The 26,027-nt window shown below is 43.4% G+C and overlaps 1 protein-coding gene across 2 annotated transcripts in view; it reads right to left on the bottom strand.

Moving 5' to 3' along the window:
- CCDC93 (coiled-coil domain containing 93) overlaps positions 1-26,027 on the bottom strand; it is an 89,004-nt gene that overhangs the window by 30,500 nt on the left and 32,477 nt on the right. For both annotated transcript variants that reach the window (XM_060178013.1, XM_060178014.1), the window contains 7 exons: positions 25,435-25,471; positions 23,404-23,496; positions 23,082-23,132; positions 21,999-22,085; positions 11,398-11,514; positions 5,684-5,746; positions 1,240-1,313 (listed from right to left, as the gene is read on the bottom strand). In XM_060178013.1, the coding sequence (XP_060033996.1) occupies positions 1,240-1,313; positions 5,684-5,746; positions 11,398-11,514; positions 21,999-22,085; positions 23,082-23,132; positions 23,404-23,496; positions 25,435-25,471 (522 nt within the window). The remainder of the gene's footprint in view (positions 1-1,239; positions 1,314-5,683; positions 5,747-11,397; positions 11,515-21,998; positions 22,086-23,081; positions 23,133-23,403; positions 23,497-25,434; positions 25,472-26,027) is intronic.

Raw genomic sequence — 26,027 nt, 5'->3', positions numbered from 1 at the left:
CTGGTGGGAATGTCAATTGGTCCAACCTCTGTGGAGAACAGTCTGGAGAACTCTCAGAAGGCTAGAAATGGACCTACCCTATGACCCTGCAATTCCCCTCCGGGGGATATATCCTAAGGAACCCAACACATCCTTCCAAAAAGATCTGTGTACACATATGTTCTTGGCAGCACAATTTGTAATAGCCAAAACCTGGAAGCAACCCAGGTGTCCAACAACAGATGAGTGGCTGAGCAAGTTGTGGTATATATACACAATGGAATACTACTCAGCTGTAAAAAATGGTGACTTCACCGTTTTCAGCCGATCTTGGATGGACCTTGAAAAAATCATGTTGAGTGAAATAAGTCAGAAACAGAAGGATGAATATGGGATGATCTCACTCTCAGGCCGAAGTTGAAAAACAAGATTAGAAAAGAAAACACAAGTCGAACCTAAAATGGAATTTGAGTATTACACCAAAGTAAAAGACTCTGGGGTGAGAATACAGGTCCATGAAAAATGATGAATGAAATAGTGGGGGTTGTATTGCTAAATGGGAATCTGGGGAATGTTATGCATGTAAAAAAAAAAAAAAAAAGGAAGAAGAAGTAGAAACGCAAAGCAGAAATTGACTGAGTTTGGAGTATGGCACCAAAGTAAGAAAGCAGAAGTATACTAGAGTTTGCAGTGAGTACCTCCCTAATACTTCCTCTCCACTTTTCCAAGCTTTGGGTCCATGATTGCTCAACAATTTGTTTGGCTTTGTATGTTAACTCTCTTTTCAGTCACCAGGTTCCAGGTGTCATCAGGATGCCAGCCAGACTTCCCTGGATTGAAGACACCACCAATGTGTCCTGGAGCTCAGCTTCCCCAGAGACCCATCCTACTAGGGAAAGAGAGAGGCAGACTGGTAGTGTGGACCGACCAGTCAACGCCCATGTTCAGCGAGGAAGCAATTACAGAAGCCAGACCTTCTACCTTCTGCAACCCTCAATGACCCTGGGTCCATGCTCCCAGAGGGATAGAGAATGGGAAAGCTATCGGGGGAGGGGGTGGGATATGGAGATTGGGCGGTGGGAATTGTGTGGAGTTGTACCCCTCCTACCCTATGGTTTTGTTAATTAATCCTTTCTTAAATAAATAAAAATAATAAAAAAAAAGAACAACAAAAGGGAATAAATATTAAAAAAAAGAAAAATAATGTATATTTAAACTGACACATTTCTGGAAAGAGATCAGTAAATGGAGACATCTTACTTTGGATCGGCTTTGGATTCTATCTTCTCCAGAGCTTCTTGTTCTTTGTCCAGTTTCTCACTGTGACTCTTCAACTGAGAGAGGAAATGGAGAGATCATTGCTGGGGGCTGTGTAGTAAAGGGCGCGTCTATGTCCTTTGCTTTGGGCTCACATGTGCACCTCATGTCTGACAATATGGTGTGCAAACTGGCTTTGACTGCACAGTGAGGAAAGAGTCAAGAAAACAGATGGAGGGACAACACAGAAAGATCAAAACCTTTTTGGCATTCTGTTGGTTAAAGAAACCTTGGTGATGGCTTTACTTATTTAAAAAAGATTATTAGTGGCTTCATAGTGGTTTAAAGATTCACAGAACTCAGTATGAGCACAGTACTCAGTATGAGCAAACATTTGAAGAAAATAAATATAAAAAAAAATTAGGTTATCCAGGGGTCGGGCGGTGGCGCAGTGGGTTAAGCGCATGTGGAGCAAAGCACAGGGACCGGCGTAAGGATCCCGGTTCGAGCCCCCGGGTCCCCACCTGCAGGGGAGTCGCTTCCCAGGCGGTGAAGCAGGTCTGCAGGTGTCTATCTTTCTCTCCCCTTCTCTGTCTTCCCCTCCTATCTCCATTTCTCTCTGTCCTATCCAACAACGAATTGCGTCAACAAGGGCAATAATAATAACCACAACGAAGCTACAACAAGGGCAACAAAAGGGGGAAAAAAAATGGCCTCCAGGAGCGGTGGATTCATGGTGCAGGCACCGAGCCCAGCAATAACCCTGGAGGAGGGAAAAAAAAAAATTAGGTTATCCTTGAAGGGCAAGTTTCGTTGAAGAGGTAAAATCTAGGAACATGGTGTACTGCACCAAAGTAAAGGACGCTGGGGCCAGGTGGGGGTGGGGGAAGAGTGTCTAGGACCTGGAACATAATGGCAGAGGAGGACCTAGGTGAGGGGCTAGAGTGTTATGTGGAAAACAGAAATGTTACACATGTACCAACTATTGTGTTATACTGTCCACTGTAAACCATTAATCCGCTCCCCAATAAAGAAAAACCAGCAGGGGGCTGGGGCTGTGGCACACCTGGTTAGGTGCAAGGACTTGTGCAAGAATCCAAGTCTGAGCCCCTGCTCACCACCTACAGGGAGGACACTTCACAAGTGGCAAAGCAGGTCTGCAGGTGTATGTCTTTCTCTCTCCCCTTTTATCTCCTCCTCCTCTGTCAATTTCTCTCTGACCTATCCAACCAACCAACATAGGAACGCTTGTGTAAAAGGGTTCAGACTGCTCATTTTGTCCAGTCCTTGCCTTGAATAAACCATGAGACTGAGGTCCAGAGATAGTCCTTTACTTACTCAGGAACCTGGGCTTCAGGGTCGTGAGCAAACCAAGCTTCTTCATAAGTTGTTCAATACAAAGTTTTTCAAAGTTTCCCATTTGTCTAGATGAGAATTAAGTCTGACTGTCCTACCAGATAGTAACTGTAAGGTCTGAGAGGTCTTTGATGCCAGGTTGCCAACGCTAGACTCCCGGCACACCTCTGTGTGTCTTCTCTGCACAGCAGGGGTGATGACGATTGCTTCCTGTTGTTATGGAGATTAAGAACTAACATCAGTGGTCTCTAAGAGCACGCTGCTGAGCACAGAGCAGAGCTGGCTTCCATTACTACATGAAGACAGGAAGACAATTATATCACCGATTTAAATCACAACCTTGATTTTTCTAGCACATGAAAGGGGCCTCAACGAATATCTGATTTAGTGTTTGGCACAAAAACAGACTTTATAGTCATTTTGGATTTATAGCCTCAGGCATGTAAGTTTTTTAGGAAATTGAGATCAAGATGCTTTGCCTTTAATCTCTTCCAGACCAAGACTGTTCCATGACTTGGCGAAGTCATGTCAGGGACTCTGCAGCATTAAAATGAGATAGCAGTAGGGGTCCCTCCCCAGGAGATTGCCATTTAATCCATATGGGATATGGTCAGATAGCAATGGGAAGAAAGCTGACTTGTCCAAATGCAATGGAGGTATTTATATAAAGAAAAAAAAAAAAAACTTTTGTCATTCTTCTCTTTGCTCTTTTAAAACATGCTAACAACTGATGAGACCAGCCCAGGTCAGAATTTTAGAGGGTTGCCAGGTTTACGGCAAGGAAGTAATTTAAATGACTGCTATAGAATTTTTTTTTTTTTTTTTTTGCCACCAAGGTTATCACCGGGCTTCAGGTACCTGTACAACTGCTTCACCACTCACAGTGGCCATTTTTCTTCTATTCTTTCTTCTCCTTCCCCTTTCATTCCTTTATTATTTTTTTAAATAGAGAATGAGAGATAGAGAGAAGGGAGACCGTGCAGTACTGCTCATGACACTACCCAGCTACAGGTGGGGGCTGGAAGCTTGAACCCAGGTCCTAGCACATGGTAACATGTGCATGATACCAGGTACACCACCAACCAGACTCTTAGAAATAAAAATTTGAATTGGGCAAATTTCTGGTAATTTTTTTTTAAAGATAAAATGGAAATTTGGTGTGGTTTCAGAGATGTCTGTGAAGTATTGCTTCCACGTCTTCCAGAAGTTCTAGGTGGGGGTAGTTGGAGGGAAGCTTTGTAAAGAATAACTACAGCCTTAGCATAAAAATCACAGCAAGGAGAGCTTTCTAGATCCAGGTAAAGAGAGTTTTTTTGTGGGAAAACAAGGGGCAGAAACATCTTGACTCCCCTCATCAAAGGCATTTTCTTTCCTTCCCTGGTTTCTGATGCAGTGAGAAGCAAGCAGCACTGTATTGGTGTGAGGAGGTTCCCTTAAACTCTAGGTTAGAAAATGTCTTCACTGGGGTGGAACCAAGATGGCGACTTGGAGAACACAGCTGGTGTGGGCTCTGCAAGGAAGCTGCTTTCAACCTGGGAATCTCTAGTGAGGCCACTAGGTTCCAGATGATCACATGATGCCAACCCAACTTTCTTGGGCAGAGGACTCCACCACGTGTCCTAGAGCCCTGCCTCCCCAAATCCCTGCCCCACCAGGGAAAGAGAGAGACAGGCTGGGGGTATGGATTGACCTGCCAATGTCCATATTCAGCAGAGAAGCAATTACAGAAGCCAGACCTTCCACCTTCTGCACCCCATAATGACCCTGGGTCAGTACTCCCAGAAGGATAAAGAATAGGGAAGCTATCAAGGGAGAGGATTGGATATGAAACTCTGGGGGTGGGCACTGTGTGGAAATGTACCCCTCTTATCCTGTAGTCTTGTCAATATTTCCATTTTATAAATAAATAAATAAATAAATAAATAAATGTATGAGAGAGAGAGAGAGAGAAAGAAAATATCTTTACTGGGGCCAGTGGTGGTTCACCCAAGTGAGTGTAGGTGTTACAATACAGAAGGACCTAGGTTTAAGCCCTCAGTCCCCACCTGTGAGTGGGGCCGCAGGTGTCTGTCTCCTTCTCTAGCACCCCTTCCCTCTTGATTTCTGGCAGTCTCTCTCCAGTAAAGATAATTAAAGAAAAAATGTCTTCATGGTTGCACCCCCCGCTCCCCCCCACACCCATTCCTTAATTCTACCTAGAAGGTAGCTAGCAGTGTTGACCAACAGACTCCAATTAGCCCGCCTTATTTGTGTGAGTTCTCCACCTGCAGATTCAACCAACCAGGATGGAATACACACTAAGTTGCAAGTCCCGTGAAGACTTTCCACATAGAACATGAGAAGTATTTTTCTTGTCACTACTCACCAAAAATACAGTACACAACTTCTTATATCATATTTACACTGCATTAGGCATCAAAAATAATTTAAATGCATAATAAGAATTTAAAACAGGAAAGAAGTTGAGAATTTTAATCACTCTGGTATCCTGAGGGGTGTGCGGATACCCATGGACACTGAATGACAACTGTTCATTTTACTGTAGTCCTCTCGTCTTATAAGAAAGAAATCTTCCATGGTCTGGGAGGTGGCATAGTGGATAAAACAATGTATTCTCAAGCATGAGATCCTGAGTTCAAACCCTGGTAGCACATGTACCAGAGTGACTGATGTCTGGTTCTCTCTCTCCATCTTTCTCATTAATAAACAAATAAAATGAAAAAGAACAACAACAACTTTGCTCTCAAAGAATTCAGTATCTTGAACAACTCACAGTGACCATCTCTGTAAGGTAACCTTCATGCTCTGCTTCACTTCTGTAAGTCAGGCCCACTGTCCTGAGGAAGCCTGATCTGGGCTTGCAGCTCATAGTATTCTCTCCACAGGATCGCTGAGGGCTTAGAAGGTGTTACCATGGAGACAATGATGGCATGGATCACACACTACTGTGTGGCCCTCCTATGCCCCCAAATGAACTTAAGCCTTGAGAAAGGCGTATCATAAGTCCTCCACATGGACCAACAGTGGCATTCTACTGTAGTGCAGGCTGAAATGATTCTGAAGGCCTGTGAAGGAAGGAAAATTTGCTCACCTCTGCCAACGTGTTCTTTGTTTCATTGTATTTGGCTTGTAGGTTGGTGTGACTTGCCTGTAGCTGTAAATGAAAGATAAAAAACATCAGCTGCATCGGATACTTACCACAACGGGTAAGTATAGGTGGGATCTCCATTGGACAGATGAGAAAAAGCAAGCTCAGAAAGACTGAAGCTAAATAAACAAGGTGAATTTAAAAGGTTAATAAAAGTAAATAAAGGGGGAAAACTCACAAATAGTCAGCACCAAACATGTCAGGGGAGGCAAGAGGCATTTTGCAGAAATTCTTTCATTAAAGCCTCACAGTTATTAGAAGCCATTATCCTTACTTTGTAGATGAGGAGGTAAAAACTCAGAGGTGTTAACTGACGAAAGTTTCATAGCTAATAACTGATAAGGTCAATATTCAGATTAAGGTTTGACTTTTCTGTATGGCTATATTTAATTCTGTCAAGCAACTTCTGCTGGTTCACAGAATGTAAACTGCATTTTAGTCTCAAGATTCTAGCATAGACCATAACTAGCTGGAAAAACAATGCCAGATAACGAATTCCTGATTTCAGCACTAACAGAAAGAAAATGAATTCACTTTACCATTCAATGTAAGGAGGTAAAAGCAGATTCTTTTTCCTTCCTCTCCTCCTCCTCCCTTTTCTTTTAGACAGGATAAATAGAAATTGAGAGGGGAGAGGAAACAGAGACGGAGAGAGAGAGAGAGACACCTGCAAACCTGCTTCATGGTTTGTGAAGTCCCCCCTCCCCCCCAGCTAAGGATTGGGAGTTCAAACCCAGGTCCTTGCACATGGTAATGTGTGTGCTCAACCAGATACACCACCACGAAGCCCCGTGACTAATTCTTAAAAGCTTTTGGGAGGCTCTAGTAAAGGGTCTTGGCATTTTTATTACCTGCTTCAGCCCCTCCTCCTGCCAGTGCACCATCTCATCCATTTAACATTTAACTAACGCTCTGTTTAAATGACGTGTGGAGATGAGGAGGATGGCGTGCTTTAACCCTCTAGGTGTTGGACCAGTATACAGGGGACATAAGTATGAGAAGAACTGGGGCAGGGACAGGCATGGGGAGACCGACGGGGAGAGTCCAATTGCTTAGCAGGGAGTTCAAAGAGGTTTCGCTAACAAAGATTCGCATGAACTAGTGGCAAGCAGGAGCTTTCTAAAAATGAAGGCTCACTCTTCATCTTTTTTTAATGCTTTTTTTTCTTTCTACATTTTATTGGAAAGGACAGAGAGAAATTGAGAGGGGAGAAGGTAGACAGGAAGAGAGAAAGACAGACACCTGCAGCCCTGCTTCACTGCTTGTGAAGCGGAGCCCCCTGCCCCTGCAGGTGGGGAGTGGGGACCTGAACCTTGAGCCTGGTAACCTGTGAGCTACTGGCCAGCTCCTCCTTCATCTTTAATTAATTTATCTATCTTTTCTTAAATGGGGAATTTCCTACCTAGAAATATCTGGGAGTCTGCCATGATTCTCCTACCTTCATTTTTGTCTTCACCACTGACTTCTCTAGAGGTGGCCATAATAATTTTCGTACTCTGTTGCTGTTACTGTTATTGTTGCTGCTGCTGCTGCTGTTGGATAGGACAGAGAGAAACTGAGAGAGATGGGGAGATAGAGAGGGAGGGAGAAGGACACCTGCAGACCTGCTTCACCGCTTGAGAATCGACCCCCCTGCAGGTGGGGAGCCCGGGGGGGGGGGGGAAGTCCTTGTATTTCACACTATGTGCGCTTAACTCAGTGCACTATCACTCAGCCCCCAGCTTTCATCTTCTTAACATGACCGGGAGGTACTGTCTGATTATATCCTCCCAACCAACAATCTCAGGCACGACTCTTAGGAAAAAACTGGAAATTAGATAAGACTGCCTCCTTTAAAAAATATATTTTTATTATTATTATTCTCTTTAAAAGTTTTTTTTAGGGAGTCAGGTGGTGGAGCAGAGGGTACAAAGCGTGGTACAAAGCGTGCACGTGGTACAAAGCGTGCATGTGGTACAAAGCGCAAAGACCGGTGTAAGGATCCCGGTTCGAGCCCCCGGCTCTCCACCTGCAGGGGAGTCACTTCACAGGCGGTGAAGCAGGTCTGCAGGTATCTTTCTCTCCCCCCGTTTTCCCCTCCTCTCTCCATTTCTCTCTGTCCTATCTAACAACAATGACATCAATAACCATAACAGTGTTAACCAAGGGAAACAAAAGGGAAAAAAAAAAGCTTAAAAATTGTTTTTTAAAAATTTTTTTATCTTTATTTATTTTTAATATTTATTTATTCCCTTTGTTTCCCTTGTTGTTTTATTGTTGTTGTTATTGATGTCATTGTTGTTGGATAGGACAGAGAGAAATGGAGAGAGGAGGGGAAAACAGAGAGGAGAGAAAGATAGACACCTACCGACCAGCCTCACCACCTATGAAGCAACCCCCCTGCAGGTGGGGAGCTGGGGGCTCAAACTGGGATCCTTATGCTGGTCCTTGCACTTTGTGCCACCTGCACTTAACCCACTGTGCTACTGCCCGACTTCCTATCTTTATTTATTTATTGGACAGAGACAGCCAGAAATCAAGAGGAAAGGGGAAGACAGAGAAAAAGAGAGAAACCTGTAGCACTGCTTTATGACTTGCAAAGCTTTCTCCCTGCAGGTGGGGGCCGTGGGCATAAATCCAGGTTCTTGAGCACTGTAACATGTGCGCTCAACCAGGTATGCCATCACCCGGTCCCCTAAAAATTGTTTATTATTGGATAGTGACAGACAAATTGAGAGGAGAGGGGGAAAGAGAGAGGGAAAGAAAGAGCGAGATTCCTACAGCTCTGCTTCACCATACATTGTTGGTATGCTTCTAGTTCTGCTTCTGTTACATTGCTTGACATTGCGGTCTATTTACATGGTCTTTTCTGTTACATTGGTTTGGTCTCACTCTCCCCCACCGGGAGATTTGGTTTAGCCCTTGCTAGTTTTCCGCACTTCTCCCTTCTCCCCGCCCCCTACCCTACGTACTTCCTGAGTTCCTGCGCTTGCAGCCGGAGGAGAAAGATGGAGGACAACATGGTGTGGTGATGGTGTGGTGATTAGATTAGACTAGTTTTTGAATCGTTGTTCCTGAATAAAGAAATACAGCCGTGTGTCCGCGAGTCTCTGTCTACCGCCACGAAGCTAGCCCGGCCTACTGGTGCCCCGAACTCTGACAACAATACATGAAGATTTCCCCCTGCAGGTAGGGACCAGGGGCTTGAACTCAGGTCCTTGCACACTATAATGTGTGCACTTGACTAGGCGTGTCATTGCCTGGCCCTGAAAGACCATTCCCTGTGCAGGTCTGTGTTCATTTTGTTCTCTATATTCTCAACTACATCGAGATCTTGCAGTCAATCTTCCTGACCAGTCAAGGGCTGCTCATCCTTCTAGTCACTGTACTCTATAAACTGAAGGTAGCTCTCCTAGAAGTCATTTTCTCAGTTCTCCAAATATCACTAAATTATGATGTACGTGAAACATCTCTTTAGTCATGTCTCCCTATTACAATCACAAAGATCTTTGTGAGCAGGGATTATAACTTATTCTTCATCCATCCCCCTAGACTAGTTCAGTGTTTAGCACATTCTCAGGAAATATCATGATCTGGGCCAGGCAATGGCACACCTGCTTGAGTGCACGTGGTACAATGTGGAAGGACCCAGGTCACAAGCCTCAGGTGCCCTCACCTGGAGGGAAAAAAGTTTTACGAGTGGTGAAACAGTGTTGCAGGTCTCCTCTCTCTGTCTCTCCCTATCTCTTTCTTACCCTTCCCTCTCAACTTTTCTGGCTTTATCAAATATCAAATAAAATTAAAAAATGAGAAAATAAGACTTAAATGCCATTTTTATCCTTTGACTTTATAGAACAGAGGCTGACAAATCTTTTCCATAATGGACCACATTGCTCCCATCCAAATAGATCTGTGTAGACATGATGGGCCTAGACCTTGAATACATCCCTCTCTCCATTGTTACTGGTCATTCCTACCAGGAACAACACAATAGTCCCTTTTGTGGGTGCCCTTAGGACCTTGCCCTCAACTTGGATCAATAGTGGTAGAGAATGTTCCATCCTCTGAAGGGAGGATGGACAACATATTCTATGCTCCACCTGAAGAAGACGGGTCGATACTGGGGCAGCTTGGAATGTTTCTACTCATGACCACAGAATGTGAGCTCACATCTATAGAGACGGAGAGGTCACATAGCCTCCTAAGCTGAATATGGGCCTCAGATCAGATCAAATTGATGGGGTTTACAGTCAACAATATTTACACACCTTTCCCATATTAGGGAGCTACTCTCTTCCCTGACGTAACTTTCTGGTCCTTTTTCTAGCCATGACATCATCTCCCCCAGACAATAACTTGGATCCACCTGCATATCAGATTTCAGGCTCAGGGGAAAAAAGAAAACAACAACAAAAAAACTAGTATAGCCACAGGCCCTTTGGAATTTAACTAAAATATGCCTACTAGCTATCTACAAAATGGAGGACCCCCCACCCCCACCCCCAACTCTTCATCTGCACTATTCCAGCCTTTAGGTCTATGACTGGTCAACAATTTGTTTGGCTTTGTATGTTAACCCTCTTGTCAACCACCAGGTTCCAGATGCTAGCACGATGCTGACCAGCCTTCCCTGGATAGACAGCCCCACCAATGTGCCCTGGAGCTCTGCTTCCCCAAAGCCATTCCCCACTAGGGAAAGAGAGAGGCAGGCTGGGAGTATGGACTGATCTGTCAACGCCCATGTTCAGCGGAGAAGCAATTACAGAAGCCAGACCTTCCACCTTCTGCATCCCACAATGACCCTGGGTCCATACTCCCAGAGGGTTAAAGAATAGGAAAGCTATCAGGGGAGGGGATGGGATACAGAGTTCTGGTGGTGGGAACTGTGTGGGGTTGTACCCCTCTTATCCTATGATTTAGTCAATGTTTTCTTTTTATAAATACAAAATTAAAAAAAAAAGATCTTTGTAGAACTATGTTCATGAAAGTACAATTTGTAATAACCAAAACCTGGAAGCAACCCGTGTCCAACAACAGATGAGTGGCTGAGTAAGTTATGGTATATATACAATGGACTACTCAGCTATTAAAAGCAGTGAATTCACATTTTTCACCACTTTCACCTCATCTTGGATGGAGCTTAAAGGAATCATGTGAATTGTGATAAGCCAGAAAGAGAAAGATAAATATGGGTTGATTTCACTCATAGGTAGAAGCTGAAAAACAAGATCAGAAGGGAAAACACAAAGCAGAACTTGGACTGGAGTTGGTGTATTGCACCAAAGTAAAGGGCTCTGGGGTGAGTGGGGGGAGGGTTCAGGTTCTGGAACATGATGGTGGAGGACCTAGTCAGGGTTGTGTTGTTTATGTGGAACTCTGGGAAATGTTATGCACGAACAAACTATTGTGTTTTTACTGTCAACGGTAAACTATTAACTCCCCAATAGAGAAATTAAAAAACAAACAACAAACAAACAAAACCCCCAAAACAAAACAAAACAAAACAAAATGGGTGGTAGCTGGATTGGCACAAAGGTGACAGCACAATGAACCCTATTCTGGACCCTATTCTGCCATGAAGATCCTAACTCCTCCCCTTATTATTATTATTTTTTTTGTCCTTTGTGGAGAATGGTTTCATTTTACTTGAATGATAGCATAAAGAAGAAAATACCAACCTCTTCCAGATGTTTGGTTTTTTGAAGAATTTGCTTGTTCAAGGAAATGATCTTCCGACGATGTAGTTGGGACGTTCCTAATTTTTCAGGGCTGTCTTCAGCTGACAGTTCAGACTGCTGCGGGAAGCAGGGAGGGCAAAGCCCCCAGATTAATTAGTCTACCTCAGTTCATGCAAGACAGATACACTGTGTTTAATCTGGGCAGAGTGTTGCTGGGTAGCCAGTTCTAACCTAGTACAGCCCTGAGAACTCACCTGGAGGCCAGGCCTGGAGAAGGAGATTCTGACCCTATTATTAAAATTCCCATCAACAGAAGCTGTGCTCCTGGCACATGAAGAGGGACACATTCCTGTATCTGTGCTGACATCAGACAGACAACAAAGCACCATCAGAGTGTCTTAAAGAGAAGAATATGGTCATATCAATACCTTTATCAGCCTACTGTGGAATTATCAAGAATGAGCTTGAGGGGCCAGGGTGGTGGCACACTTGGTCGAGCACACATATTGCTGTGGCACAAGGACCCAGGTTTGAGCTCCCTGCTCCCCACCTGCAGGGGGAAAAAGCTTCACAAGTAGTGGAACAGATCTGCAGGTGTCTCTCCCTCTCTACCGTCCCGCCCTATGTGATTTCTCTGTCCTATATAATTAAAAAAAAAAAAAAGAAAGATAGAAAAATGGTCATCTGGAGCTGTTGATTTGTATTGCTGAGTACTGGCACTGAGCCCCAGTGACAACCCTGGTGGTAATAAATAAATTTAAAAAAAATGATGAACTGATTCATTATTGTAAGTTTATAGTTACTTTTTTTTTTTAAAGTACTTAGAGATACAATGAAAAGTAAAAGCCTCCCAATTTATTTCTCCCTATCTGTGGGCCCACTTTCTTTCAACCATTTCTTATTTCAATTCTAGTATTTGTAGAGGGTAAATTTGAGAGGGATGAATGCTGTTGACAGAAGCCAGTAGGAAATTCCCACAGTTGTTTAAGAGAAGATGGGGGTGGAGAAACCTTCAACAGGACACAGATATTGTCAGAGCTGGAAGGAAGGGGGGATTTCCAGTGGCGAGTGATAAAGTGAATGCGGCAACGTTACTAGGAAACCACAGAAAGGAGGAAGCAGCTTTATACTTTTCAGATTCTGAATATAAACACTTGTCTCAAGTTCCCAGTCAGAGCCCTCAGGTAATCTTAAAAAGACAAAAGTGTGGTCCAGGAGGTACCATAGTGGATAAAGCATTAGATCTTTAAGCCTGAGGTCTTGAGTTCGATCCCTGGCAGCACACATACCAGGGTGATGTCTAGTTCTTTCTCTCTCTCCTCCTACATTTCTAATAAATAAATAAATAATCTTTAAAAAAAAGATAAAAAGTAAAGAATACTGACTCTGTTGCAATAGGTGTATGAACTTATTTTTACTTAAGTGATCATAGCTACACTTACGACTGCAGTTAAATACTCATTATAACCTCATCTGCTTTTAACTGGGTTATTCCGATCCCAAATTAATCACTGATTTTAAGCACAAGAGCAATCCCTTTTTTTGGGGTAGGTGGGTGCGTAGGGGGAGTTGATTTTTATAAGTTGGGAAGACTTTACCCAGGAGGAAAAGAGATAGGAAAGTAAGGAGGAGGAAAAACTGGGTGATATAGTAATTATTTATTTTGGTTAAGGATTTCCCTGAATAATTCAGTAGCACTGCCAACAGAGGATGAGTCTTTTGCTGCTCATGACTCCAATGGTGATAAACAATCTGTAGGATATAGCTGCATAAGACAGGAAGGGAGGGAATTTTCCTTCTATGGACTGGTAGATCATAAAGGATACAGGAAAATTAAGGACTTGGCATTGGCATAGAGCTAGTCTTGGAACTTGGGATTTTGGAAAATGTCAACCAATACTCTTTAGCTTATCTGTGCAGGTCCTAGTGCATAGTACTATCTGTGTTTAACTGGGTGTACCACAGCCCTGGCCCCTGAACTTTTTTTAAAAAATATTTTATTAGTGATTTAATAATGCCAACCTGGGTCCTTATGCACAGTACTGTGTGTACTCAACTTGCTGCGCCAGCCACCACCTGGCCCCAGTTATCTGCTTCTATGGCCAAGGTTCTCAGAGACCGAAGACTGTATATCCCACTTAGCTTTCACAGGCCCTTATCATTGCACCTAGCACACAACATCTCTGTTTTAGATTATGACCTTCAACTTCACTTTCAAGAGCCCTTCTTGCAAGAAAACAAACAGTGATCCTGTCTGGAAGGAGAATTTTCTATTTTTCTCTTCTTCTCTCCCTCATCTAGCTTCTCTACCTCAATTAACAATTTAAGTCATGAGTGCCCCTAAAGTCTTTTCAGGGTGCCCATGAGATAAAAAATCTTTACGTAACTCCTAAGTTGAGACTTGGGTTGGTGGTGGGATTGGTGTGCAGACTTTTATTATGGGGAGATGTGAAATTCTACTCATGGGTCAACAACTGTCCAACCATCATTTCTCCAGTAAAATGACCTGAAAAATAACAGCAAGATGTCATTTACCCCCACTCCCACACTCTCATGACTATACAGTGTGAAATTCCAGATGCAAAATATAAAACAGCTTCATAGCTCTGATGTTAGTATGTAATGAATGCATCTACAATTAATTTTTAAATGGATGAATATATACACTATTGGGACCACAGTGATTTCTCAAAAAAAAAAAAAAAAAGATTCTGAAGCTATAATTTTTGACAACCGCTACTTTAAGGAGTCTTGCTTGTTTGGCAATCTACTCACTGAGGGGACTACTTCATAAGCACCGAGCTCCAACTCCATGGAACCACTCAGCATTTCTGAAGCATGGAGAGGGAAAGACCTTTCTGATTCCTCTATTTGACAAGGAAGCTGATTCACAGAACCATGCAGAGAAAATGCTTGCACTGTACAGGCAGTCTGGAAGACCCTAGACAAACTTACTATTATATCTGGTTATGATGTCCCAAATACAGCCTTTCAAAATCTTTTTTTCTTACTGTAAATCCTTATTGCTCTAGGGAGCCCACTGAACTCACAGCTGCAAAGTATTAATATACACTAATGTCAGCACAGTAACATTTTCATTATCTGACATTTCTCCTAAAACAAATAATATGCACATGAACAGACTCACAGTACATATACACTTGTGAGTTCATCTACGTGTTTCGGTCTAGATATGGTGACATACAAACTTTTTTGTTTGTTGCCGGAAGTGGAAAATTATCTTAGTGCAGCTTAAACTGTTTACTTCAGAGACTGAGTTCTAAACTTCATTAATAATAAGCTGAACACTTTGTTATTCAAATGCACTTTGTAAAAATCAAGCAATCTAGATTTTCCATTTCTTTCAAATACCCTCTTCAGAGTCAAAAGACACAGACACCAGATAAAGGCAGAAATGTGTCTTTGAAGCAGCGTGGCTCATCTGCCAGTCTATTCACTGATGGCCACAGTGGGGAGAAAACTGAAGATGACCAAGTTGGGTCTTAGAAGAAATGACAAAAGTTGGACAGATGAAAGGTAGGAAAGGTGATTTTATATTAGACTGTTGACAGAGGAGGGGAAAAAAACAAACAAACCCAAATCCTTGGGGCATTTTAACCAATTTCTACTTTAAAATGTGCACCTCTCAAAGAATGGCAAACGGCTAAAATATTTCATTTTTGTTTACACTGGAGTGAGGGCTAAAGTGCCCATCTAATTTTGTTCAACACTTTCAGATTAAGAACGTGCTTTCAAAACCACAGCACAGATTAAGATGACTTCTAGCACAGGTTCAGTGCCTTCTAATAATTGACAGATATTCATAACTTCCATTCTTAGGGGAACCAGATTTAAATGTCACTCAGTAACATTAGTCTGGTTTAAACAGCAAATCCCCAAGAGGAACAAAAAAAATGATTACACTTTAGCTAAAACTATATACTTTCATAATGAAAGAGACCCAGAGGTTATCTACATAGGAATTTTCTTAAATAGTGGAATTTATCCTGTTATCCTTTTTCTTTACCAAAAAATGCTCAAAGCTGTCAAAAAATAAAAATAAAAAAGATTCCCATCTTAGAAGTTCTCTATATTTAACAGATGGGCTTTTACTTCAGACTCCTTGATGAACCCTCCCATTGACAAGAAATAAACCAACTATATAAAACATCTACTTTTTAAATCTTTAGAAAAACTGAGCTAGCAAAAAATGTAAGAAATTCCAGACAGCTAAAATGTCACTGACAGTGGGAATCCAGGAAGTTGGCCTTCCCTCCCCCCCTTTCTTGACTATGTGCCAAAACCACAAGATGTCAAGCCTCAAATTTTAAAAATTCAACAACTGCTTTCCAGAAGCTTTAACACAGGTATGAGTGAGAAAACAAACAAAAAACACTATACTAATATTTTGTAGGAACAGTTTGGCCCTCATGCACTTCTGCCATTTAAAGTGACATACTACCTAGACGGTCCAGAAAACTCACAAGTCAAGACAGTGACCAGGGGCCAATGGTGAGGTGAGTTCCCAGGTCTTTGGTAGAAGGAGAAGCAAATCGTCTCTGGAAGAAGAGAATTTCAACTCTAGGCTTCAACTAATTTGTAGGAATACATTTCCAAGGGGTAAGTGCTAAGAGTCAAGACGACAACAACAACAACAACAACACACACACACACACACACACACACACACACACACACACACACACACACACACACACACACACACACACACTATCATGAGCAAAACCTAGCAGAAATAAACAGCAGAATTAGACCTGTAACCACTCAAATGCATACATGCCCATTCTTATCTGAAGTAGAGACCAACTGCTATCATTCTTTCGTTCAATTAATCTTATCTAGAAGCATCCACAGTTCTTTCCTATCTCCTTTCTATAGTAAGATGTCAGTACCTTTCCCCATCTTGGCTGCTGTTCCTAGGACACAGTCTGGCTTGGAAGTGATTTTTCTCAAGTACTCCCAATAGAGTGTGACACTGCAGATAGGATGGGGTCACTTTCCCAGTTTTACACTCTGCTGCCACTGATGAAACTAGATACATCACTTTTTAAAAAACACTCTTGACTTCATAAATTTCAAAGCTCTACAGTCATACAACCTTACTAAGACACAGTTCTAGGTTTCAAGGTATTTATTTATTTAAAATCTCTGCAGTTAGTTCCAAGCACGTTCTGGTCTCTTCTCTCCACTTAGTACAAGGTAGCAGTGGGATGAGAACCTAACAGTGCAAAGCTCTGAAGACAGACGCTAAGGATGACAAAGGAGGCTGTCCTTCTTCCCCCAACTAAGGATGCTCCACCTTGCCAAGGAGACTGGTTTCAAGATCAGACAGTCCTGGGGTGGTGGTGGTGGTGGTGGTGGTGGACCTAGGAGAGTGCACATGTTTAGTGTGCAAGGGTCTGGGTTCAAGTCCCTGGTCCCCACATGCAGGGGACAGCTTCATGAGCAGTGAGGCAGTGTTGTAGGCCATTGTCTCGCCCTTCCTCCATCTCAATTTCTGTCTCTATCCAAAATAAAATAATCAGTCCTGAGATACAAGACTCTCAAGTGTAACCCCTCTGAACTTTTGGCATATTCATCTCCAGAATGGATACAGCAACACAAATGTACTTACTGAGTACTAATATTGCCAAGTATTCAGTGAGGATCTGAGGTCATAGAGAAGAGTAAATGGTCTACAACCAACAGAGGGAGAGTCAGTTGCATGCAAGTACATACACTGGTGGAGGAAGGCAGAGGATTATAAGCAAGGAAGCATCATACAATTTTTAGAATCAAGTGAAATAATGGTATAAAAATACCAGTGACAGGGAAGGCGCTCAGGGGAGACTCTTCTGATTCCCCAAGACAGATTTGTGCCCCTAAATCTGACATGTTCAAAGACCCTGCCTCTCAGGGACATGTTGACCAAGGAATCATTTAGTCGGCTTACGAGGTTAAGATAGTGATTGCTAAGCGGTGTTAGGGAGAACTTCTAACTTCTGAACCATATTCACTACCTCTGCTTCCTTCCCTTTCTTCTAGGCAGACTCTAGGTAGTAGAGAGTTATTAGAATAGGTTTTGTTTTGTTTTCTGAAGATCACCATAACACACTCTCATTTGTAAAAATGATGCTGAAGGGCCAGGCGGTAGCGCGCTAGGTTAAGTGCACATAGTATGAAGCTCAAGGACCCGCACAGGGATTCCGGTGTGAGCCCCCAGCTCCCCATGTGCGGGGGGAGGGGGACGCTCCACTTCATAAGCAGTGAAGCAGGTCTGCAGGTGTCTATCTTTCTCTCCCCCCCTCTATCCTCCCCATTTTTTTCTGTCCTATCCAAAAAAAAAAAAAAAGGGAAAAAATGGCTGCCAGTAGCAGTGGATTCATAGTGCCGGTACTGGGCCCCAGCAATAACCCTGGAGGCAAAATAAATAAATAAATGAATAAATATGAATGCTGAGACGTTCTACGCATTATTAGAGATCACCACCAAGAAGCAAAGCTGACCTATCACAGGAGGGGAAGAGTGCTTCTCTTTGGAAACAAAAGATGAGGGTCCTTGGCCTAGAGCCTACAACCACTCATAAAGTACATCTGTGGAAGCTTTTCACATTCCTCTTCCCTGCTGTTTTACAGGAACCATATTAAATTGAGTTACATATCTTAGAGACTTGCTTTGAGACACATGGATTATTTATCATGTTCTACTGCTATAAGAACTTGTGAAGTTTACAAATCAAAGAGAAGCCTGCACATGCTTTTCACTTCATTTTTATATGCCAATATCTGAATTTTCTAAACACTTGCACCAGGCAGGCTTTTCAATTCACTCCTTGGTCACAAAATTGATTGCAGATTTTCATCCTCTAAAATTTTTCTTGTTCTTTTCTTTGCTAAGCAAAAATCTAGTCTCGATGTTAGCCCAATTTGGGTCTCATTCAAGTATCATCAATGGTTCCCCTCCTGGAAAGTCCTTGTCAAGCCCATCTGCGTCTTTAAGGGCTTCACTCAAAATGCCCTGGAAACAGGAACATGGATTTTTAGATACCCAGTTTCAGTGTGGTGGACAATTCTAAGATGCCCCATGAACTCTCCATTTCTTTGTATAGTCCTTCCCCTTGAATGTGGACACAGTGAAGGGCAGGAGATGTAACTGGGACCTAAGCCAGTACTAATCTATTTTTTTTTTTTTTTTGTCTCCAGAGTTATTGCTTGGGTTCAGTGCCTGCACCATGAATCCACTGCTCCTAGAGGCTATTTTTCTCATTTTGTTGACCTTGTTGTTGTTATTATTATTGTTGTCATTGCTATTGTTGTTGGAGAGGACAGAAAGGAATCGAGAGAGGAGGGGAGACAGAGGGAAAGACAAGACTTCCGCAGACCTGCTTCACCACTTGTGAAGCGACCCCCCTGCAGGTGGGGAGCTGGGGGCCTGAACCGGGATCCTTGTGCTTTGCGCCAGGTGAGCTTAACCCGTGGCTCTACCACCCGACCCCGCTAATCTAATATTCTCAGTAAGGCTTTGACGTTTCTGGGAGCCAATTAGCCCCCATTCTAGACCTCGATGTTAAATAAGTCATTTCAAAGAACATTAACATCAGACAAAGTCATAAGACAGAAGCAGAACCATGATCACTCTAACCATGTCTAAACAAGGCACAAACAAACAAACAACAAAACAAACCACAAACACCGCTCAGATCCCACAAATGGCTAGGCACTTCTCTACACTATTAATACGAATACACAGCTTTACCCCTGATCCAATTCCTTGTGTCTTATATATTGAGTTGCTGGAAAAGTCATGACATACTTTTCTATGCATTTCTGTGCAAAACTACATCATGATCAACCCAGCCCAAGATTTATTTGGGTAACTCTTCACTCAGCAGCTTCTCTGTGAAGCATTTCACACAGCAAATTCCACTTTCTTGAACCATGTCAAAAAATCACCTAAATCCAATCAAAACCTTTGGGGAGTTTTTTCTAACACCTTTCTGAGAGGCCCTCTGGCTTCCCTTTTGTGTGCAATCTCTCTGCTATGAGCAGTGATATGCCCAACGTGTTCAGCTTTAGGTGTATTCTTTGTGGTCTTTTGTGCAGGGCACTGACAAAACAAATCAAACAAACAGAGGGAATAACAGCAAGATCAAACATAACCTTTAACACTGAACTTGAAATGGCTGACTCACTTAGGTATAGATTCCTTGGTATAGTGAAAAGGAACAGAAAAACAAAAGCAGAGTCTGAGACATGCTTGAATCACAGTGATCAAACTTTTAAATCGAATGAGCCAATGCTGTAAGAGAGATGAGTTTCATAGCAGAAATTGGAAAGAGCAAATGAAAACATGAAATCATAGTTTCAAATCTCCATGGTCCAAAGAGGTGCAACTTCACAGTCAGCGATTAAAGTACCGGTTAGAGGAAGATCAATCACAGCTGCAAATGGAGGAGGAGCGAGGCTGAGAACCCTTTCATCATTGACTCTCTCCTCAGATTTCACAACAGAAAGTGGAAGAGAGGAGAAGGAGCAGAAGAGAGGCATAGGGGAGACATGACACTGGAGGGAGGGAAACAGACAGATCACAGCACTGTTTCATGTTCACATAGCTTCTTCCCCTGGGTGCAAGGCTCTCGTGTGGGGCTGGGGCTTAAACTCAGGTCCTTGCACATGGTGAAGTGTACGCTCTGCTGGACAAGCTATTTCCCAGTCTTAAAGATAATTAAATTAAAAATAAAACCACTGGGGGCCAGGTGGTGGTGCACATGTTAACCACACACAGTGCAAAGTGCAAGAGCCGGTGGAAGGATCCCAGTTCGAGTGCCCGGCTCCCCACCTGCAGGAGGGGTCGCTTCACAAGTAGTGAATCGGTTCTGCAGGTGTCTATCTTTCTCTCTGTCTCTATCTCCACCTCCTCTCTCAATTTCTTTCTGTCCTATCCAACAACAACAATGGAAAAACAAAACAAAAAAGGTGGCAGCCAGGAGCAATGGACTCGTGGTGCAGGCACTGAGCCCCAGTGCTATCTTCAATGTTCTATGATCTACTCAATGCAAACAACAAGCATCAAACAACAAGCTTTTGGCTTCCAATTCTCCTTTTATATATATTTGTTCTGAACTATTTCTGAGTAGAAATGGAATATAAGGAAAGACTAGCTCAAGATAGTATTAGAGTGCAGTCACTGGAGTGGGTGCAGAACAGTATGAAAGAATGAAGAAAAGAAGGCTCAGGGATTAAGAGATTCAGAAAGAGAGCCAGAAACGCAAGGGCAGCTGGGGGTGGGGAGGTAAGTTCAGGAATTCTGGCAAACAGAGGGTGAGGAAGAAGCGTCCTGCCAACCAAAAGCGGCTAGCTGCCAGCTTTTCCTATTACAGTCATTCGAGCTCCTACGTGCTTAAAGCGGGGAATATGAAACCAAACAGTCAGAATCCTTAGAAAAACAGCAGGAGTGCACTTCTGAAAAAGGCTCAGCAATGCTGTGTGGCAATTTGGGCAGGTAGAGTCACATCTCTGCCATTTCGGTGCATGTACCGGCAGCAAAGCAGGACACGAGCTTATTTGTATTTTTGGATTAAGCCCTTTTTTGGTCACCCCTCAGATGCTACTTGGACCACTGTCCCCTTTCCCAGCTGACAAAATATTCTTTGGATTTCATGAAAATTGAATTAGAAAAATCTGTTTGTGTGTGTGTTGGTGGTGGGCGGGACTAAGGAATGCCACCCCTCAGAACTTCACTGTCATGCTCAGAAGGCCCCTCATTTGGTGAGAGACTGTGTTCAGAGCAGGTCATACATAATCTCCCAGGTTAGAGGGTAGTAACCCTTTTTCAAGTCCTTCCCATGTGCCATTCCTTGAGAGGCACACTGCATAGATGCCGGAACAAAACTAATGTGTCTTAGGGGTTCCGGGACAAAGGAAGCAAAGCAGGGTACTTTAACCGATGTTGATATTTTAAGAGAGGCAGACTAAGAATGTTCAGGGAAGGAAGAATATGAAACAGTGCCCTGTAAATCTGATTTTAGCAATACTATATCTCAGCCAGACCAGAATCAGTTATGTGCAAAGTGATTAATCACTGTCTCCCTGAGATATTCAAGGTCCTGCTGCCTATTCTTGGGATGGAAAAAAATACCCAATACTGAAATATGACTTTCACACTTTTCCTCACTCTATGCCCTTTTAATAAAGTAGTACAGAAAAAAAATATTTTTGCCTTGGGCTTGGCTGAGTTATGGGGTTTATCTCCTAAGTGGCAAAGCTTCATGCCTTAGCCCAATCTTTACACTGAGTCCGAGTTCTAAAAAGCCCCTGCTGGACTTTAAGCACTGATTTATCAGATGCAATAACTGCTCTGAGAGACAAGTTTTCTCTTTATATTTTGAGAAGAACAGATACCATGGAACAAGATGAATTTAGTTAATTCAGGCTGAGGACCGTGTGTGGCTAAGCCTGCTATACGTTTTTGACCAACGTGGTTCAACTGTAATTGGTAATTCCACTGGCGCTGGTGTAGGAAAAAAAAAAAAGAAAGAAAACAAATGCTTGGGGAACTACCCGAGGAAAAGGTTGGCTGCTGCCCCCCTACCCCCCACATACCTTCTCTGCATACTCAGACACGATCTGCCTGATCTCAGCAGAGCAGAGTCCCACGATCTGGCCCACAGAGCTGGCGGTGAGACGGCTCTGCAATGAGAGACAGGGTGTCTGCTCAAACTTCAACACAAAATGTCACAGAGGCATCGACAGTATAACCCAGGGAAGAGGAACATGGCTGCTGTTCACGTATTCACTGACAGGATAGGATGAAAACAAGCCTCAAGGGGTGGGGGAGGAGTTAAGCTACCCTTCTATGTTCTGAATCTCAGCTGACTGTATTAAGACTCTCTTCAGAGGGTAGGGACCTAGAGAAAATCCCTTTCCATTTTTATACCTATCCCAAGGTTTCTCTCCTAAGGGTCACTAGACAGAGCCTGTTAGGAACCTGGTGGGCCTAACACACAGGGGGGAAAAGGACAAATGAGAGAAAGGGGTCTCAGAACCACTAAGATAGCTCTTCAGGGCCACTGGCCTTTTCAGCTCTTAAAAAAAGAATGACTCTTTCAAAAGTAGGTGTTAGACCTTTTGGACAAACCTTGAGCTCTGGGCAGGAGCAACTAAAAATCTGGTATTCTAGTTTTTACCTAGGCAGTGTGGCTAGGAAATGAGAGAAGACAAGGGCTCCTGGGATCTAGTGTGTAAGTTTTGATTATGAAGAGGCAGGGCTCAATCAGGTTCCTCCACAGAAGCCTGGGACACTGTCATGGCAGGGCCCGTCTTGTCCCCACAGATTCTTTCAAGTCTCCCTCCTGGAGGTCCCCATGGGTGACGCTTCTATGTGTGTATAACAAGTTGACTGCAAGATCTGGAGAACATAGAAAGCACCACAGGCTTCTTCTTCTTCTTCTTCTTCTTCTAGTGTTTGCCCTTCTTCCGTAGCCAGTTAATGGCTTTGAAAGTGACTGGGATCCATGTGGATTCAGTCAGCTAGGAAGGATCGTCACTTTCCCCAATGAATGGGTACTCACGGGGTGCACCACGCTGAAGAGACAGGACTCTGAGGAAGATGGCTTGTCTGGGAGGACACCCCCACAAACCAGAGCAGGAGGGTCCCAGGTCCCTGTACAATTTTCCCCAACTCACCTCCTCACCTGCCATGGCAGTCATCTTGGTCATCAGTGACTGAATACGCTGCTGAAAGAGGAACAGGCAGAGGAGCAGTGAGTGGATCTGTCCAGACAGTATGTTTACAGAGGTTTTTTGAAGTAGAATTTGACAGGTGCTTTGTGGGGAGCCTCACAAGATGAAACAAGGAAACTGGAAGGAGTGTGACAGGCCTGCTGACAGTACAGCTGACAGTAGGTGGTAGCTGGAGGCAGGTGGCCATTCTGGAAAGTTGGAGATGAGACTGAAACGTCTCTCAGAGACTTAAACCAAAATCTCAGCGCCTACAAGGACCACACACCTCTTCTGCAGCTCGGAGCTCATCTTCCTCGTGGGCATCAGCTTTTTCTGTAGGCAAGAGGCCTGTGGGCAGTGCTGCTTTCTTGTCCTCAGTCTGCAAGGGAAGATGCAAAGACAGCTGAGTACAGGTGCTGGAGACTCACTACATAGACAACACTGCAAATGCATAAGTATAGAAGCAAATACACATACCGGGAGAGCTGAGCCAGTCCCTCCCTGGAAAAGAAAGCGGAATCCAAAGGCCATCACTTCCAACTACGGATTAAGTGGCCTAAGCCTAGCATGATCACTGCCTCCTGTTTTTTTTTTTTTTAAATAAAGTACATATTTAATTTATTTTTTAAAATTATTTTTACTTATTTATTTGATAGAGACAGAGAAATTGAAAGGGGAGGGAGAGATAGAAAGGGAGACACCTGCAGCTCTGCTTCATCACTTGTGAAGCTTTCCCCCTGCAGGTGGGGACCAGGGGCTTAAACCCAGGACCTTACACACTGTATTGTGAGTGCTTAAACAGGTGCATCACTGCTTAGCCCCCACTGCCTCCTGTTTTAAAGATGCTGAGAACAGAACCACATCAATTATATAGTCCAAAGTCACACAGTGAAGGGGAGGAGTTAGGATATGAAACCAAGAGTCTGGCTTTATTTTAGCACATCGTCCCAGTCACAGTGGATGCTCTCTGAGGAGAATCACCACCTCAGGGATTAAGAGGGAGGTTGGGAGTCAGGGAAGACTTCTTGGGAAGCTGAAGGATAGAGGATCCGCACAGCAGTAGTTATGCCAGAAGAATCTGCAAAGGTGTGTTATCCCTTTCAAGAAAATCTCAGGGGTGGGGTGGGTGGGGAATGAGAAAAAAAAAAAGATGATTAAGGGGCTCGGTGGTGGTGCACCTGGTTAAATGCATGGACTACCATGCACAAGGACCCAGGTTCAAGCCCCCGACTGCCATCTGCAGTGCAAAAAGCTTCACAAGTGGTGAAGCAGTGCTGCAGGTCTCTCTCTCCCCGCTCTGTACCTGCCCCTCAATTCCTCTCTGTTCTATCAAATAAAATCAAGTTTAACAAAGAGATGATTAGATATCAATATGTAGGGCTCCACTTTCTTTTGCCTCATTTTGGAGGAGTGATTTAACACGTACATAATAGTAAGATCTCAGGGGTACGACTTCAATCCCACACCCTCCACCAAAGTTCTGTGATACTCCTCCCACCCCCCAACCAACAAAGGACAAGTGGGGTTACCATTTTTTTTACAATTTCATTTTTTTTCTTTTTAATTTTTTAAAAATCTTTATTTATTAGATAAGGACAGCCAGAAATCAAGAGGGTAGGGGTGATAGAGAGGGAGAGAGACAGATACACCTGCAGCACTGCTTCACCACTCGCAAAGCTTTCCTCCTGCAGGTGGGGACCAGGGGCTAGAACCCACGTCCTTGTGCACTGTAATACACGTGCTCAACCAGGTGCGCCACCACCTGGCCTACATATTGATATGCTTGCTCTCCTGTCACACTAGCAGACACAAATGCAGAGAATCTTTGGGACTCCTTTGTGAAGTTGTCCTATCTGTGACTTAGCTGACTTTCCCACAATAGGCTGTCTTGGCCTACAGCAGGTCTGTCACTCAGGACTGTGCTTCATCTCACTACCAGTATCCTGTTCACACCTCGCTAGGGTCTCTCTCATCAAATGAGGATGCTCAGGAACCTAGAAGGACTTTATCCTCAAGTCTCCAGGGCTTTTCGAGTTTACTCAGTAGACCCTGGTAGACCCTTTCAGTCACCCTTGACTTTCAGGCCTGTGGGTTCAGTTCCTTGGCTTGTTGCGACAGCAGTCGGGAGATGCCAGGAAGTAGTGCAGTGGCCAAAGCAGAGGCCTGTTCTTGCTGTCAGAGTTGGCCCTGGACCAGAGTCTGCCTGACAGTCACTCCACCACCCCAGACCTGCAGGGCAGTCCATCAGACAGAGGCAAAGGAGAGGGACATCTTTGCCTCTCAAATATTCTCCACCATGATGCAGTGCTTTTCTTACCTTCTCTGTTTTGCTCTGGTGGCTAAATCCGTATCTCCTGTAAGCCAGAACAAAGGGAGGAGTTCAATTACTATTTGAAAAATCACATGAATTTGGCAAAATGCACCTCAGATAGCTTTTCCTTATGAAAAGCACCAAACAGGATTTAGGCTATGTGGCAATGGAAGAAAATGTTCTACTTTTCTTGACTAAAAAGACCACTGTTCTGTTTGTTATATAAATATTACAATTGGAAGCTCTTGGATTGTGCAGAGTACAGCATTCTGTGTATGTGCAATCATTACTTTTTTTAAAACTTTTTTTATATTTATTTTTTTCCTTTGTTGCCCTTGTTTTATTGTTGTAATTATTACTATTGTTGTTACTGATGTTGTCGTTGTTGGATAGGACAGAGAGAAATGAAGAGAGGAGGGGAAGACAGAAAGGGGGAGAGAAATATAGACACCTGCAAGACCTGCTTCACTGCCTGTGAATCAACTCCCCTGCAGGTGTGGAGTCTGGGGCTCGAACTGGGATCCTTATGCCAGTCCTTGTGCCACCTGTGCTTAACCCGCTGCGCTACTGCCTGGCTCCTAATCACTGCTTTATTTATT

The sequence above is a fragment of the Erinaceus europaeus genome, chromosome 18 (genome assembly GCF_950295315.1).
Source record: "Erinaceus europaeus chromosome 18, mEriEur2.1, whole genome shotgun sequence".
NCBI classification, from domain to species: domain Eukaryota; kingdom Metazoa; phylum Chordata; class Mammalia; order Eulipotyphla; family Erinaceidae; genus Erinaceus; species Erinaceus europaeus.
Note: the sequence above shows the minus strand (reverse complement) of the source record. Positions and strands in the feature narration are given on the sequence as shown.